This window comes from Anopheles funestus, chromosome 2RL, assembly GCF_943734845.2.
Source record: "Anopheles funestus chromosome 2RL, idAnoFuneDA-416_04, whole genome shotgun sequence".
Taxonomy (NCBI): Eukaryota; Metazoa; Arthropoda; class Insecta; order Diptera; family Culicidae; genus Anopheles; species Anopheles funestus.
In genome coordinates, this window is record NC_064598.1 from 21,933,373 (window position 1) to 21,952,251 (window position 18,879).

Sequence of the window (18,879 nt, forward strand, 5' to 3'; positions counted from 1 at the left end):
CGACGGCACTCATCAGTTGGTTAGGGTCGCGTTGGTAACAACGTCGGTACGAGCTTTATTTGAATACTTCCCTTTCACCCATTTTCATGGGAGAATGTTTGCTACAAAATGATGGTTCACACGACCATCGTCGTCTATCGTTTTTATGGCAAAGAAAGTGAGCAAACTGTGACAGTGGAACAAATAAAATGAAGGGAAAAAAAAGTTGCATACATACTTCCCACTAGATAATGATCTCGCTAATTTGCAAGATTTCATTCCACCAAGAGCGGACATTGGTTTTGTTACGCTTCCTTTACCATTCTCGGCAGACTCGGGACCACAAGCGTAATGCAATCCAAACCAAAGATGGAAAAAACACAGATCATGAAATGGAGGAAAACTATTTTGAATTATTTACTGTTCTTTCGTTTCCTTTTTTAAGCGGAAATAGCCATTTGAAGTTTTTGTAAGTAAAGATGGAGGTATAAGTTTAGTGTGCTTTTGTTCTATGATATCGTTTGTTTAAGTTTGTTTAAGTATGAAACGGAAAAGCTATCGTATATTACTAATATTTAGTTACAATATGAAAATAAACTATTTTTTGATTGTTTTATTATCACTTCAAATTTATTAAAACTGGAAAATAATTTTAAACTTTTTGAAAAAAAAAACCCAGCAAGCTTTACAATTGCTTTAGCTACTCTCTGTGTCTTAGCCCCTGAAAGTATGCAAGTGTAAGCTCATACGGTTTATTGGTATTAGCTCGATAGTTAATAAACGGCATTTGCATACTTTTAGGCGTCAGTCACATTTGTTTGTAAATCCATAAGCTTAAATCTCCACTAGAGCTCGTTCTCCGTTCGAAAAGTTCGATTCATTATACTTTATTAACGAAAGAACAATTTCTCTGCCATATGAATACAATTCAAATATGCAACAAAGCTCCACTACTTAATCACTTCCACGCAATGAAATGTTTAGCCCCCCGGTCACCCAATTGATGAAGCTCGCAACGTGAAAGTTTGTAACACCACAAACAAAATACAACTCAATTTGTATGAGTCCTTAAGTTACGTGCTATGGATAAACATATCAACAGCCTTTTTTTCCTCTCGCTTTCTTTTCTCTTTTATTCATCACACAGCACCCTACAGTTCGGCCCTACTTTCGATCCCACACTTCTAGTAACAACAGCGAACAGATGTGTCGTTTGCTGCTATTTGCCTCTTCGTAAACTTCATAAAAATGTCAAGTCAGTCTTTGTTTCATCGAGCAAGAAGTTTTCCCAAAAGCGAAAAAAAAACAAAAACACAACCACACCTGCTTCCGAAGTTCGTAAAGCTTTATTCGAAACTTTGGCTCAAAGAAAAACATCCAATGAAGGTATTTATCTAGCGAACTTTGGCTGATGAGCACCGTTAGCCATATTGAGGCGATTGGGGAATGAGTGGGACAGTAAGGGAGGATTAAATGGGAGGATGGTCAAATGGGGAGGGGGCGAGTGCGCGTCACACTTACCTAAAACTCCTAGCCTAAAATTTATTGTAACTACGATAACATTCCCGTTCATTGCAAGCGTCGAACCATCGTAATGGTTCCCAGAGTTCCACTCGTAGGACTCGCCATGGATATATACAATTGATGGTTTGAGGTGATCCGGCCGATGAGCGGTATCATCTAGCATGTCGTTGTAAGGTCAGAGGGAAATTTTGGGAATGAAAAAATTAAGCCACTAAGAACTGTTGACATTGCTTCCCGCGTTTTTGGGGGGCGAAAAGCTGGACGATCGTTCGTTGCTGAATTCCAACGGGCGACTTCACTCCCACAATGCTTGCAGTCGTGCTTGTAACAGTCTACACTGCAATGCACTACGGAATTGAGGCCGAACCGTGGATGACCGGTCCATGCTGCGAGCTGTAAAGAAGTGTCAGGCCTGTAACTTACCTGCGTGTGGCACGTACAGATTCAGATACAGACAGTCCTCCGACTGGTTGACCAGTGTCGGTACTAACCGTCGGAGTTGCTTTAGTCGATCGATTGGAAGATCTCCCAGTACACCCGCATCGGTACCGTCTAGCTTGGGTAACTTTTGTGGGCAAACTGGGGCAAACCGGTCGACCAAGCGGGGAGATTTCCAGGTAGATGGCGTAACCGGAGGCATATACCTGGTGGAAATTGAGGGAGCAATGAAAAAAAACAATGATAGCGTACTGGACCTACCTAAGACACCATGGACGTACCTCAGACTGCCGATTGGAGGTGACGCATACGGTACACCCAGGAAGCCCTCGACGACCACCGGAACCGTCCGGAAGACGATACCGCGCAGTGGTCCATACTTCGTCTTGACCAAGCTGTTGCTATAGGTGATGTTGTTGAGTGAGCCAGCGGGCACCGTACCGGTCCCCACGACCCCAGACGGTACCATTCTGCTCGTACCGGAAAGCCATAGCGTTAGAAGCAGGAAGACTACCGTCAGTTGCCGATCGTGTTGCCGTCCGTCCGCGCGTCTCCCGAGTGCCTTCATTGGCAACGCGATCGTTGTTGGACCGTAGTCGGAAGCGGATGCGGTACTAGCATGCTTCGGAAGCGGGCTCTGCGTTGCTGCTTGAACTATCCCAACCGACGGTGGCCACGGTGCAGACCATTGCCGTGGCCCTCCGACAGGTCGTTGGCCGTGCGGTCCAAGCTGCACCTGCTGCTACTGACACGTTCAGAACCATCCAGCCATGTCACTTGGACCGATCGGACACCTGTGCACAAGGTGGGACAAGGTACGGACAAAAAGAAGCAGAGAAAAAACAAGGTAAGATCCAGCAGTTAAAGACTCTTGGAATGCGGTATCACACCAAAGTTACTCTGTCCGATCACTTCACACGCTTCACGGCGGATACATTCCCAAAAACGTGGACAAGTACTTCCGTTCACGCGAAACATCGACGCACAACTACGCCTGTTCGGTTCCGGATGTTCCCATTTTATAGAGCTGGCCAACCGGCTGCTACCAGCAAAATGTCAAAGTCCAACCACTGTACAGTGCAGTGGTGGGTTTATAGTAATTAATGTTTGTGTATTAAAAATCCTGAGGAGACAAAAAAAGGACACAAACACACACACACTCACGTATCCCATCAGAACGTCACATGTTTGCGCTTGCAACGCTTTTGATTTTGAGGCGTTTGAAAAGATGCATTCTATTCCTGGGTCAATGTTTACATCTGCGTTTTGCATTACACACCCATGAATGGGTCCTTAACCGGAAGACATATTCGCTATTTTTTTTTCTTTTGGTTTTGTTTCCTTTAAAGATGCGCTATTCACAAAAGCATTGGCAACAGAATGATGATGAGGATGATGGGATTTCCCAATGAATATCCTTTTCCCAGTGGGTTTTTTTTTGTGATATACCTGACACGATGGTTAGGAAAAAAGGAAACGGATTTCAATATCGAGCTGTCCCACCTTTATCTGCCACTAATGTCAACAACAGCAACAACAGGAAAAAAGACACGGAAACTGCCGGAAACTTTGCCGGAGTTGCTGTGTGACGTGCACACTGTTCCCACATCCCACTGCATCGGAATGATGATGCTTTGCATATTTCATAACCTCATTTCATCTATCCAAACAGTTATCTCGGTCGGCTTATGGGGGCTGCCAAGATGATCTTCTTGTTCGTCTTCCCATCATCATCATCATCATCGTCATCGGAAACTGGGAAGGGATTTTTTTTCTTCTCTTCATTGCCTTCTCTTCTACCCCTTTCTTACGGAAGGAGGTGGGAGGTGTTATCGATAACCCGTTTGAATAAAAAAATCATCAACCAGCTAAACGATAACGAGCCGAACGAGGTGGCAATGAACCGAAGGGAGAGCCGAACATTACATACTCCATTAGCATCCGGTCCTACAGGGATGTAGGCACTACGGGAACTACGAATTGCTGTACCGAACTCCGCAACAAGTCAAGGGCCAAGCGGAAGCGCACACTGTTAACGGTTGATTAACATTTGACTTGTCTTTTTTTTCTTTCTTTCTTTCGATGTGCTCTATCGCATCTTACACGGCACAGTTGACCGATGGGAATCACTGCTTTTTTTCCTAATCTGGCTGCATGGTACTGCTGCACTGCGGGTCTATTAGTGACAGGATTTCATTGCCTTGTTGCTTTTTCTTTTCTTCTTTTCGGTAGTACATTTTTGTACAAAGAGATAGCGATTTCTTGTGCCGGGTTGAAGAAACAGTTGGCAAACGATTTTCCCTAAATTGACAGTGATACCATCCCAATGGTTCCTATAAAACCCGACGTACTGTGTACTTAAGCGGCAACGATTCCCCCTCCGCCCGTTCTGTATGCAATGTGCATGTGCCGATTGCCACATAAAACTAGGCCACACGGGGGTTGACCCGTTTGCCCGTTTGTGTGGGGTGTGGGGTGTGTAAGCGTTATATCCGCCAGCAAATATGCATACATGATCCAGCCGGAAGTACCAATGGCCGTGTGTCCGTGTGGCTGCATTCTTCGAGTGGATTTTCCAGTGTTTTATTCTGTTCAAATCGGGGTATTGCAGTTCTGCTGTTCTGTATGAGTCAGCGTACATTTGTGTACTATAAAATTTGCCACCAAAGGGAGGGGGGAAAAGGGAAGGGGGACTGGGTTCTGCTTGTCATCCGCATTTGACTTTTTGGCTCCAGTTTGGCATCAGTATGTATTAGAATGATTGCAGCAAGAAACAAAAAAAAAAACACCTCCCAAAGAGGATTATTTGAAGGACGTTTGTTGACCCCTCTCTTCCTCCATTTCGTATCCCTTTCGCTATCGTCCGCTTTTCCCCCGTTTCCGTCATCGAAAACATTCCGCTTTGTATAAACATTAATTATCAATCAGTCCACGTCCACCCCAAAGGGATCGTTGAAAGGGACGACGCAAGTGGGTGGGCTAGAAGTTTGTTGTTTCTTTTTAATTGGTTGTGTGGAATGTTGGTACTTTATTTTAATTTTTCTCCCATTTTCTAGAGCGTATTTTCAACCGGCGGTTTTCCGGATCGTTGAAAGATATCCATCCCCCTGCGGGTAATATAGGACCATCAGTGCAAGGGGAAAGTTCTCCTTCTGCACTACAACCTCTCGGACCTCTCGGAGGGGTAAATTATACCTCTCTCCTAAACCATGCCATGGAATGGTGCAGAATAATTAGGTTAAACTCTTGCACTGACACATGTATATAAGCGCGAGACAAAACCAGTCTGGTGGGAACAATTTTGGCCATCCGCCCGGAAACTGTGTCCCAAAGCAGGCGAGCAACTTGTGTGTGTGTGTGTGTGTGCCTGTATGTGGCCAAAAACTGGAAAGGGCACTGTTTAGAAGCAAACTTTCACACTAACCCCTAGCGTTCCATACGGTGTGGAATGCAATCTGCCCAAGCACTTTGACAGAACCAGGCCGCCTGCCAGATGCTTAGGATATAATGAAAAAAAAAAAAATGGCATGTACACAGCATCACCGTTGCCTTCGAAAAGTCGTAAAACCCATTCCCCCGGTTCCAGTCGCACGCGCTAGTAAAATTAACCGCCTGCAAGTTTGCACGCACTTGTCCCGCTTTCATGACGACTAACCGTCGCTCCGGTCGCTCCGGTTTGAAGTCTTTCCTCTTTCCTGTTTTTTTTCTCTTCCTTTTTGTGCTATTTTGTTTGTCTCACTTGTTCCGCTTTGTTCTGCCCTTGAATGGAATTAATTTTACGAAAGTTTTTGTCCGCACCTTGAACTCCGTGAACCGGCCGACAGTTGCTTCCGGTGACAGTTTTATGAGTGTACTACGTCCGATTGCTTCAAACAAAACGAACCCGGAAAAAAAGAAAGAAAAACTGTCCTCCTCACAAGCACAGGAATGGCTAACTGGTTGCTGGAAGATGATATTGCGATGTGAGGAGAATTTGACGGTCCCCCGGGGGGTGTGTGTGAGAGTAACCCAGGGTTCATTTACAATAAGGTCGTACCGAAAGTGGCATTGGCTTTTGGCTAGGTGACATGAAAGGATTTTCTATGCAAAGAAGCTGCTGGGTTTTTGGGTTGGGTAGCACTTCTTTGAAACATGGAAGAACCTTTACCAATGCTGGGGAAAGGATTAGAAAGTTGAATGGAAAGTTATAACAAGCTTAGTAATTGTAAGCGCACTGTGTGGAATTTTGCCGTAAAGTATGCAATCTATAAGACAATACGCCTAAAGTCAGGCAATTTTTGGAACAGTATTAGCTTATTAGTGACTTTAGCTGACTTTTTTGGCTTTTTGGTCTTTCTATGGAAATTGACTGCAATGTTGTAATTGATAGGCTGTGTAGAGTAGTCTGTATGTCTGCTTCATTGATAACACCGACCAGAAACACAGCCACATCTTTAAAGTAATCTAATAATGCTTAGATTGTGATTAAAGCTATTACGTACCTTAAATGCACCTTTTTACCGAGACAAAGCGCCTTTTCGAAGGACACCGCAACCCTTTTCTTACTTTTTTTTACAATAAAAATAACAGGATAAGTATGAAAAAGTGTTTGAAATAATTTCAATAGAGCTTTATCTCGTGTCTGAGATGACCCGAATGCTTTAAATATTTATCACAACTCGGCGGGTCTACTGTTCTTTGTGCTAGAAGTGTCGTGTATATCGGTATGCTTGTGCAAGCGAGTCTGAAACGGAGAGAAGGAGAACCAACACCAAAAAAAGGTTACCATAAAAACAAGGCAAATTATTATCCCATTCTGTACCTCATCCTTCCGCATTCCGGCATGCCCTGCCCCGAAGGGTGTCTTACATTTAACGATCCAGCCCCAAAATCACGGGGCCAATAAAACGGTCTCCTCCTTCGGGAGAATATTAACCAGGCGAAACAGGAAAGATTTATCATCGAGTCAAACACGCCATTGTGACACTGCGGAATTAAACACATGCTTAACCCGAATGCTTCAAAGGAAATGATTGCAGAAAAAAAGGGAAACAAATACCAAATAAAAAAAAGGTAGCAGAAGAAAAAGTACAAAGGGTCACAAAAACTCACTCTGGTAGCATATCCTTACATCAGTCACAATCCGCCTTACTACTGCTGTTGGCTGCCGGCGCTCAACTTCCCCATTAATCTTCCACGGCAGCTGTCCCGAACGGCCTAGTCCCCAAAAAAGGGGAAGGGGTAGGAGAACCTTCGCTTCAATTTCGGGGAAAGCGAATTCCTAACCCACATAAGCCACCCACGGGCCGACCCCGGTTTGCCGATAAGTCACCCCATGCTTCGCGCCTCGTTAATGCGATGCAATGTGAAGAAGTGATCGATAATCAATTCGGAGAAGCGAAATCATTCGTTTCCATTTGGAGCCCGAGCTGCTTACCTTTGCCTTCATTTCCTGTTCGCTCCTGCAGTCGGTTTTTGTTTGAATTCCTGCAGGAAATACAAGCGCAAAAGCTTTGTGGAACAGAAGAAATTAAAAACCATTCACTTCTCCAATATCCAGCACGCTTCTTCACTAAACTCGACTTGGAGCGACTGCACGCTTTTGGCTTTTTAAAAGATAAGCTCCCTCGGAAGCATCGTTGGCCTTGTTTCCTTTCCACTGACACACACACACACACACCCGCCTCCGTTCACACGTTCACTCGTCCCGAGGGAAGATTGAGCCGTGGAATCGAAAGACAAGGAAATAAATGCGTCCTTTTGCCAGGCTGTCGAAAGCAAGCGCCCGGCAATGGATAAATCAATTGCTCGGTAAGCGAAATACGGAGCGATGAATTTGCATATTTCTTCATCTACCCGAAAGCCCAAAACCCAATACCCTCCCAAATTCCACCTCCCCGTACATCCTGTTCATCCCGCCAAACCGTTGCAAACGCAGCAGCCCTTTTGGGAGTAGGGGAAACGGGAGTCGGAGAAATGGGGAAGGACCTTTTCTGGATCTTCCACGAGCGACTTGCACGAGCGAAAGGAGGCCACGAGCGAAAGGTCAGAGTGACTTTCTGCACACACATGCAAATTGGAAGCACTTGGTCGGTATTTATGATCCTAAGGACTCCCGTTACTGTAAGCCACCACTTAAAGATGGTTGACTTAGGTAATACGGCAGGCATGCGGCAATGGTTCAGAATTGAATTAAAAGTTTTTAATACAATCCACCGCAAATCAACACCACCGGTGGCAGATTTCTTGGTGCTGGAAGCTTTTCCTCTAAGCGTTAGTACAAATTATAATAGATGAGCTTTTGTAGCAGACACGTTATTAACCAAATGTTTAATTTCTTGTGAAAAGCTTCAACAATTCATTTTTAAGATTATTCTATATGTTATCAATGATATAAAATTTAAAAAACATTAATTTATTTTTTATTTTTTAGAGGCTTTGGGCACAGATCATTTAAAAGCTTCTTGAAAAGGTAGGTAAACACCTAATAAACTAGTTATACTGAATTTAAACAAATGATTGCATACAGTTAGGTGTTTTATTGTTTTGCACAAATTCTTAAGTGTCTGTAATATTATCAATTTTAAGTATCTGTACGTAAACTCTTTTTTTTTGTTTGCAATGAAGCATGAAGCACGAAGTCATCGTTGAATAATTACACAACAAAATACTTCAAATCAGCACCAATGTTTTGCTGTTACAAGGGTTTTACAACTGAGATTAACATGGATATCTAACATCATCAAAGCGAACACAAGCAAACATGTTAACACGCTGTGTTAAGCCTTTACGCTTGGTACACATTTTGAAAATTTATTTGAGCGGTGAGCAAATACGCAAGCTTAACGTACACTTTAATGTTTTTAGCCCGATTTGCAGTAAAAAAATCAAAAAATTTCATCAGACATGCAAAGTAAGATGGAGAAAGCATACAAATTTTAATTTATTTTAAATATTGTGCTTAATAGTTAACTTACAATTATATGCTATTAGTAAAGATAAAATAGCACCTATAAGCAGATAAAATAAATTAACCACAAAACCACTCCTTCCCCTTTTCCATTGTTACTTCACAATCGCCATTTCCACTGTGTTTAAGCATTAAATTTGGAAATTCTATAACACGAGGATTAACTTCAACCTGGGGGGTACAAAGCTATCTTAGCAACATCGTTTTCGCATTAAAGCGCTCTTTGCATATCCAACTAGAGGGATTTTTTTTTCTTCTTTTTGGAACACACTTTCCGGCGCTTTACTTTAGTTCGGTTACAGCAATGAAAACCCATTTTTCACACCATTTTTCCCTGGCGACATTTACCGGGGCCGGCCGTCTGACCCGAACGGAGATCGGTTGGTACATATTCCTTCACTTTCGCACTGTTGTTATTTTATTCCCATTTTTTTCCCGGTGGACTAATCGGCACAAAAACCCACTGGACGGTGTCATAAATATTTAAAACTGTTCTTTTTTTTTTGTTCGGCCCCTATTTGATCGACGTTGGGGTGATTTTTTTTCTCTTTTTGTACGGACTAGTCAATTTCTGCTAAGCTGCTGGTGGTACCTTCTCAAAGAGGTACCGTTTTCAATATATTCCCTTGTTTCTTTGAATTTTCCCAATTTTCACTCTTCACAGAAGCACCAACCAGGAAAGCGTCCCGAACCGCATGCGGTGGCTCTTACACGAAAGAAAACTGTAAAGCAACGAAACCGATAAGAAGCAAAAAAAACCAACAAGATCAACGATTTCTTGGAAACCTCAATGAAGAGATGGAAGTCAAAACGGGCAGAAACGGCAGACACACCAAAACAAGACCAACAACAGACCGGCCCCAAAAATAATCATAATCGAATCATCGTCCTGCTGCAGCCATTCATAAATTCATGATGATTTTTCCGATGATTTGAAAATCCCAACGGGATTTTTGCCTCCTCCCTTTTTGGCCGTAGACCGGCAGACAGGTGGGAAAGCCCTAGAAATGGGCGAGAAAGCAACAAAACAAAAAACGCCGATGGTTGGTCGATTCTCTTTCTCACCACAGCAACAACAAAAAAATGCGCGTCGCCCATTCTGAGGACCTCACGATCGGTACATTTGTTCGTTTCGTAACTTCCATTTATTCCACAATTCCACAATTCACCAGGACCAACACGGGGGAAGGGCGGGTTGTTTGACAGGCGTCCACGGGTTTTCGTTTTGCATGTGGCATCTTTACGTTTGTTTTTGCAACGTATTTTGCCCTTTGCCACCATCAAAGGCACACTCAAAAACACCCGTCGGTCCACGGTGTTTGGCCGGCTCTCAACTGTTGGCCCAATAGTGCACAACTTAGTGCTCGGTTGAGTGAGGAAGTTTGGGCCTTTGGAGTGGTGGGGGGATAACAACCAGCCAGAAGCAACACCCCACCGAGGTACGGTGGCGATGGGGAAAAAAAGGATATCCTGGGCGTAGGATTATAGGTTACGCTTTTCTGACAGCACACCCGGTTGGCATATGTTGCCCCAAACAAAAAAAAGGGGTATGAAGGGGTCGGACGAGATGCAAAATATTTGTACCTCCCAAGGAACTTACTTTGGTGGGTATTTTGTTGGATCCTTCGAACCCAATACCCCAACTACGCCTTGCGGTACGGACGCTTCTTTTATTTATCGCTACCGTTTGACGCACCAAAACGCTGGCCACCTTTGCCGTTTTAGTGGTGGAATGTGGCCAGCGAGAGAGAGAGAGATAGAGACGAGATTTGCATGATGTTGGAAAAACCGCCAATCAAATCAAAATACGCTTCACCATTTCCGTCCGTAATGTGTGGTTTCACTTCAAACGGAATTACAAAGCAGCAGCGGAGAGTATTCGCCGTGGATTTTCCGCAGAAAAACAGATACGGTACGCGCCGGTACTTTAGCCCCGCGGCACAGCCACACACGCGTGCTTCTTTTTTTTTTTTTGGTGGGGGGCTTCGCTACACCCAAACTCGTCTGTTAATAGAGCCATAAGGGCTGGCCGTTTCGCCGGCCTCGACACGCAAATTGTTCATAATTGTAATGGATGCTGTGTCGTTCGTTGGCGGTGCCCAAGCTGCCGCTTCCGGTGTGCAGATTCACGGTGTGCACCTTCCCACATCAGCGCCGCTTCCGGCGATTTCGTAGGTGGTGTTAAAATATTAACATTTGCATACCTTTGGGTGAAGTTTTGTACGGTTTCGCGCGTATGTATGTGGGGCACCCAGCTTGGGCAACAAAAAAAAAACACGGGAGAAGTCCTAAACTTGCTAGCTTTTGGTGCTTTTGGTTGCTGTTAAGCTGACGGACAGGCCTTTCCCAGAAACACACACATACACATAATGGTGTATGCATTGTATTAGAATGATGTTATATATGTTTATGTTGTGTTCTTCCTTTTTTACCTAACGATAATGCCATATCCTACCCCTTATGTTGGGGGAGCACACTATGCCGAGGTCGATTTGTTGGGTTTTTTCCTCTTCTTTGCTTCTGTTTGGTTGATCTAAGCAAAATCCGAGGGTGTGTTTTATGTGATTCGCTTTAGCACATTCAATGTTCCAAGCTTCGTTCCACAAATTGCTGATGATTTTACGTTTAAGCGGTTGTTGCGTGCCTTCGTGCGTCGCTAGGGCCATTTCTTTGTTTTCATCGAAGGCGAACAGCTTAACAGGTTTACTTCAAATAGGACTTTTCACCAGAATAGCCATATCATTTTAAATAAATGGCACCGATCAGCTCGATAAAGGTTGGCTTTGTAAGCATTTGTGGAATTTTTGGCGGGGTAGTAAGTAGCATTTATAGCTACTTTACAATACATTGATCCTCTTTTCTTTGACATTTGTCTCCACTTCAGTAGGTAGATAAAAGTTTGTAACAACAACACACAAAAAACCCCAAAAATGTATTTAAATAACATCCCTTTCGTTTCACTTTACTATGCTTCAACTTTCGACGTTACTTGCTCCTTGGGACCGGGCAGGCCTGAAAGTTCCGCAGTAGGCGTAAGTATAGGTTGTCTAGTGGGGTTTTGTGAATTGCGTTGAACGTAGGGGCCACTCGTGATGATCGTGGGAAGCAACAGGTCCATATCGAATAGTCACGGTTGTTACGAAACAATATTTTGCATATCTTTAGGCGCCAAAAATCCCATTTTTGGGGGGACAACCTGTGGGGATTTCAAAACAAAACAAAAGTGTTGTAAATTCATATGTACGGTGTTTGATGTTAATGGCTACCGGTTCAAACCACAACAATTCTGCGAACTCTACTGCTATTAAGAAACTCATAACTTCTAATATCCTACCATCCCTCTCGCCACAAAATGAGATTGCTTCAATTTTGCTAATGTTTAAGTTCAATGAAGTACAGCTTTATTGGTTTTTTTTGTGTGTAGAATATCCATATTCCAAAAAACGAAAAAAAACCCACCGCCGTCGTTCCGAACAAACGACCGTTTCAATCACATAAAAATCACTGCTAAAGTGCTTTATCAAATTTATGAAATACACAATCTAATCCGTCATCAAAACAGCTTGTCCATCCCAGCTCAATATGGATGAACAACGCTGGCCGGTGAGAAGGAAGTTGTTGCACTTTTTTTTTCTACTTCTTATTTTATTGGGTCGATTTGATGTTGCGTAAAATAAATCACAGATTGGTCCGGTTTGGATGAGGTACAGTATAAAATTCATGCCCCGGATTCCAGGGATCTGTCGGAAAAACAGCACCAGAAAATGGAGAGGTGGGGTACGCCACATTTAACGATGGCACCAGAGTGACTGATAATGGTATAGTTTTGTTTTTCCCACTCGTGGAACTGTGATTCGGTACCGGAAAAGGCGGTCGGGATGGTACACAAACACAACCAATCCATCTGGATGTGGATGCCCGTAACTCGAAAGCATACATATGTGCGTCGGATGAAAGGAAGCAGCAAACACACGCACCGGAGTATGGAATCGCTTTTGATCAGTGAATGATAGCCTTTGGGGGGGTGGAAAAAAAACAGGCCGAAAGGTTGGTGATCAAAACCATCGTGAAGCGGACGAGCTTCACGATATTGACTGTGAACGAGTGATGGATCAAAACGCTTGGGCAAGGCTTATATCGAATTATGCTTCGATTTTGCTTCCAATCGGTGTTGATTTCGGGCGCCAAAGTCGTGCTTCGCATTCGAAAACGAGCCGATTTCGGACGTTAAATGTAACAGAAAAAAGAAGAAAAACGAAGGAAAACGAATCATATAAAATGGCGAAAAAATTGCTACAAGTCAAAGCATTTCAGTTTGGCGCAGTGTAGTTTTGTTTCATCCTTGATTTATCTTTCCGTTTATTGCATCGTTTAGTATAGCCCGACTGATACGGCGTAAAGCGTAAATCGTGCGTGAGTGTGTGGCCCGTGTTTCGCCATTTTAATGAATTTATGATGAACATTGTCAATTGGTTGCCTTTATGCATCACAAGTGTGCCGTTAAGTGGCGCATCGAATCGTTCTTCAATCGCACCCTCGCAAAACCGCATGGGAAATTGTGATACACTGCATGATAACAGTGTGTTGCGAAATAATTACTGTGCCTTTTGGTTATAAATTTGTTTTGGTTGTGTATTTTTATGTATTGGTCGCGTTGTTTGGTGTTTTTTTTTATTTTGGACAGAAAGTGATTCAATGTTGATTCCATTCCATTGATTTCATTATGTGTAATAGTACCTAATGGATGTTGCATTGAAGCCAAGTGAAGTCTATTTGTATTAATGGAAAATACTTTAAAGATCCAAAAAGGAATGAATAACCAACATTTGTGTAGTGTTTAATGAATCTTATTAAAGGAACAATTCATATGAATCTTGAGCGACGAGTCGTTCAAATCATGAGACGATTCCTAAATGATTAACGGATCCTTAAAGATTTATGATTCTCTAAGGATTTTTCTCTAAAGATTCTCGTAGTTTAAGATTTTTATGTGTTTGGCTGCAGAAAAAGAAAGTTCGATTGAGTTGAATTATATTTTCTAATAACTACTTTCTTTGTGGTACTATAACATCAGAAAGTCTTGAGGTTTGCCATTTCTGACCTTCCTTGACTATATTTAGCCCATAGCGAGAAATTCAGTTCTGCGTACTTGGGTCTGCTCAATATGGGATTTGATATCCGGTCTTATTTCAAAACACAGGTCTTGTACTTCGTAAAACACAGGTCTTGCCTCGGGTCTGTGAGGATTCCATAGTTGATGAGGTTTTATGAATCTGCGAAGAATCTTTGAGGTTAATTTTGAGCTTTATTTGGGAAGCTATGAGGGTTCATTATTCTTAAGGGATTTAATAATCTAAGAGGATTCATGAATCTTTGAGGATTCAGCAGTGACAACATATTGAATCATCATTTATGGTATGTTACTGACTGATAACTCAAGTCTTAGGCCATAGTAAGTCACACTAAATCTGTTGCTACATTCGAACTACTTCATGTCCATCGACAGTCCTTTTCAGAACAATTATAAAAATAACGTCCAAATCTCCAACAAATTTATCATAAATATTGAAAACAGCAACCCCGCATTAGTTCGTATAACACTGTGCACAACGTTTGCATCGTTTATGCGTTTCCGAGCACATTGGCTGAAATTGTAGCGTTTTACATCGTTCTTTTTTTCATCTTTATCCCACCATTTCAACCACTGATAGCACGCACGTACGCACGTGTCTGTCTGGCCAGCATGTGAGGGCCATTTATTTCGCTTGTTCGTATAACGAACATTATAGCTCGCAGGTAATGCATTTACTACAGCTTATTGCACTGCCGGCTCGCGTCTCTCCACGAGACGAGCTCCACGAGGCAAGTTGTTAATTATTGTACCAATCGTTACGAACACGAGCCATTAAAGTGTTGTTAATATGGCTCGTTTTACCTTTACCGTTCGCTTTGCTTTGTGGCCAACTAACATGCAGTAATACTTTAAGGTTCGAAAAGGCAAACACTCCTGCCTATCTGCTACCCGTATCCCTATCCCACATCCGTTACGGTTCTGGAGGATCACAAAGTTTAAGATTGAAATTTGTGCCTTTCCGCAATTTTTATCAAATTTTATTGTCCACAGTGTGTGAAAATTTATCGCCCAATGTTTTTTTTTTGTATTCTTCTGCTTCCTTTTTTGTTTCACTCCATTCACCGACCGCCGACGCATGATACGACCAGACAGCTTTGGGTTCGACTTTCGCGTACAAAAACGAGGGTACGAGGGATCACCCGGTTCAGGTTGCATATCCCGAGGTAACTCGCTTCCGCTAAGCATGGTTTATCTTCTGTCCGATAAAAATTTTATTACAAGAAACTTCCCTGCTTCGCCCACTTTACGATGTAGCTGTAGGAAAACCCTTTTTTGCGTACGACGGTATCATGATCGCACAATTCACACACATACACACAGACAAAAAAAGGGCGAGAGAAAGATTGAGGTAAAACTGAATTTGATGACGAAAGTTTTTTCCACCGCTTCGCGTTAAAGTTTAGGCTTTTATTTAATAGCGAAGGTATAAATCGGTCCTGAAAGCTGGAGCCTATACGTTACGTTCGCGGGGGATGAAAGCATAAAAAACAATCGCTTTCAATTCTGCGCTTGATGGATGGGCCGTACCGCACGTACCTGGTACGGTGCCGGGTAGTGTGTTAGAGTGTGTGGTTTTAAAATTGTTTGCAAAAAAATTGCATATTGAAAAACTGGTGGGTTGTTTTTGCTTCTTCGTTTGTTTGCTCTTCGTTGAATAAGTTTTCCTTTCCCGAGCAAGGAATATTCAATTATGATCTTTTCAACCGATAATAATAACAATTATGCCAATAACAATCATAATGAAAAGGTGTATTTTTGAATAATGTAAGAAAAGGTGTATAATATTATTACATACAAAAAAACTCATTAGGAAATTTATTCAATGAACGTTGGAGCCGAGTTCTAAGCGACATATCAATTAAGCAACACGCCTCCATCAATGTAGATAGTCTAAAACAACTTTCGGATTTGGTTCGTTTGGTGTAAATTTAATAACAGTGGCCTGACTTTAAGCACAATATGGTAATTATGAAATAGTCTTTAGAGACTAGCTTTTGAGAATTCTGAGAGATTCTTAGACTTATGGTTCCTTTCATTTCTCATACCAACGTTCAAAAACAAAAGCTTAAAAGAGCAGAAATAAATATTCTAAGTACCTAACATCATTAAATATCTAACATAACTAATCAATCAGCTGTTTCGTTTACTAATTTTACTAAAGATAGCTTCGGGTTGGAGATTAATGAGACAAAAACCAAATTGAAACTGCTAACAAATCTTGACCTACGCCGAGGTGACTGCACTGTTGAAGTCTTCCAAAAACTTCCCCTATCTTGAGTCAAGTATCAGCACCGGCAACAACAATATTGTTGAGATAAGCGCAAAGATGATGGTTGCCATCTTGCCACAGTCTGAGGAAACTTCCCCACTTACAACACCTGTCGCGACGATCCAAGCTGGGCATAAAATATAGAACTCAAATGCGCCTCTGAGACATGGACTCTGGTCCAAAACTGACGAAACCCTCTTCACGCGTTCGAGAGAAAGAAGTTCAGAAGGATTGTTGGAAGACTCTGTACACAGGACTGACTATCGCTACAGAAAATTAAATTTAAAGAAAGCCAGAAAAGGCAGGCCAAGACCTCATGATGTTGTAGTGCAACAGAAGAAGAAGTAGATCCGAGGAAATACAACGGAAGAACCACTATAAGGACGAGCTCTGAGCTGTACAACGAACTCATCATAGCACAGTGCATTAGACTCCCCAAGTCACAGTGGGCTGGTCATGTCATTCGAATGGCACCGGACGACCTAGACGCCCATAAAGTTCTTTAATGTCGTCCTTATGGACTGATATAGAGCGTTGGCGCTGATTTATTCACCAGAAAGGGCGGGATAGTTTATTGGCAGGCGACGGCGGTCGACTGTTAGCCGTTTAGAGGTCTCCTGCAGCAGAATTTGTCTCCCCATTATAACTAATTCGTTATAATTACTTGCCCACGTCAATTAAACAATTCCAAGATGAAATCGCAATTACATCTTCTGCTCTGGGATATTCAATTCATCTTACACTTGTAAAACTACCAACTGTTTTTAAAATTCTTATCACAAATACTTACATAACAATCAATTAAAAATATAAAAATACGATGCAAATAGTTGAACCAATTTAAAAAAAACATACTTCATAAATTGACTATAGAGGTGTCTTTTACAAATACATCATGAATGGATAAAATATTTGATTCTATTGAATTTAAAATCTATCATTTTGATCTCTTTGCAATATTTTTTATGAAGATTATATCTTGTCGATCTGCATACCAACATTAATAAAAGATTTTAAACGCATTGATGTGCATCGCTCAATCATGCAGTTATTAATGGTGTTGTACTTTTTAATTAAAAACCAACATTAGGGTACACCGTTTAGGGGTTTTGCTGGTTGTGTGTGTGTGATTGATCAGGAGCAGCAAATTAAATTACACGTTTTTATATCGATAATCAAATTTGTTATCCTATCATTTCTTCCATTAACATGGCATCCGATCACGATAGTCAGCTTGTGTCGTCTTTTGCCGTGGTACGTGGTCAATTATGAAATTCCATAATGAAGTCATAATTAGTTCTGCAGCTGCGTCCAGCTTCTCTTATACCTGTAAAGTACACACAACCGTGTTAATTAATTTCCCAACCAGAACCCGGGAGGGGTGGGGCACCAAGAACCATCAACATGTCTGCCAGGAGGTCAAAAATGACGCATGACAATGGCTTCCTGCTCTCACGGAGTTTGACGAATAAAATAAAAACGACTTCCTTCGTTCACACACATACAGAAACACTTGGTCACAAACACATACCATAAAACATCGAAAAATCGACTTTTAATTCACCAAAAAGCTAACACAGGCCACAACTCACACCCGAAACTGGATGCACGATCGCAGAGGCGGGATGTCCAAAGTCCATTAAATTCAATTCGTGTACACGCAAAAGTTACGCCATGCATGTAAACTCACCAGCCAACAGAAGGACCCACCACCGTCTCCGGGTGCAGCTCTGCTGTTCGAGGGTTTTTCATATTTTTCGGGTGTTCATCATGTCGACCCTAGACTATGCTGTTTTGCTAGCCATTACACCATTCTGTTCGGGTAAGGCCAAAGTGCAAATATATACCAGGGGAAAAAAGAAATCAACGAAGGGCGTTGAAAAGTTTCATTGTGTTCCGCACTGGTCAAATTTGCTCATGCAAAGCACTTACCAGGCACCCAGATTGTTCGCGCACCGGGGTTTTCTCTTCTTTTTTGTGTATGTGTGTGTGTGTGGGGTCTCGATTTGCCCTTACATGGGCACATGGGTCCCGTGCCAGCCACATGGTGGAGAAAACTTTGATTTCATTATAGTTCCCTCAGTAACTTTTGTCATTCAGCAATATTCGTTCGCAAAACGCAAAAACCTACTCGGAGCGTTTCCGACCAGTCAGCTGAGAGCAGTTGTATTCATTAAGTAGGGACCGCTTTGTAGACCGCCAATGAGCGAGCGCTCGTTCGTACGGCGTTTCAGCGTGGAGAAAGCAGGACATAAAAAAAAAAACATGATTGTCACCTCCCGCCCGGAACCGTTCAACCGTTCCTAACCGCTCGGTAATGTTGCTACCGTTTTCCATTGCTACACTCTCTGCAGCTGGGAAAATACGTTCATGATTACGATTTCCCATCAAATTCAGCTTCTCTCGGTGGTGCTTCGGTGCTGTTTCAACAGCGATACAAAATCTTCCCGAACCCTTAGTGGTACGGAATCTGAACTCTAACCTCCCCAGCGGGTAAGACCAGTTCCTTGCGTTTGCCTGACCGTGGAGGAAAACAACACGCCGAACAAATCCCATCCGGTTCGTTGTACCTTTCTTTCATCTTTT

General features: G+C 42.4%; 1 protein-coding gene across 4 annotated transcripts in view; it reads right to left on the reverse strand.

Moving 5' to 3' along the window:
* The window catches only part of LOC125763831 (uncharacterized), a 39,766-nt gene that overhangs the window by 8,119 nt on the left and 12,768 nt on the right, over window positions 1-18,879 (reverse strand). For 2 of the 4 annotated variants that reach the window (XM_049427394.1, XM_049427392.1), the window contains exons 2-4: window positions 2,223-2,735; window positions 1,927-2,147; window positions 1,501-1,659 (exon numbers count right to left, since the gene is read on the reverse strand). In XM_049427394.1, coding sequence (XP_049283351.1) covers window positions 1,501-1,659; window positions 1,927-2,147; window positions 2,223-2,509 — 667 coding nt within the window. In that variant the 5' untranslated portion in view covers window positions 2,510-2,735. Of the gene's footprint in view, window positions 1-1,500; window positions 1,660-1,926; window positions 2,148-2,222; window positions 2,736-2,829; window positions 6,367-18,879 lie in introns of those variants that run through there. The other 2 variants (XM_049427396.1, XM_049427393.1) reach the window with 2 other exon arrangements.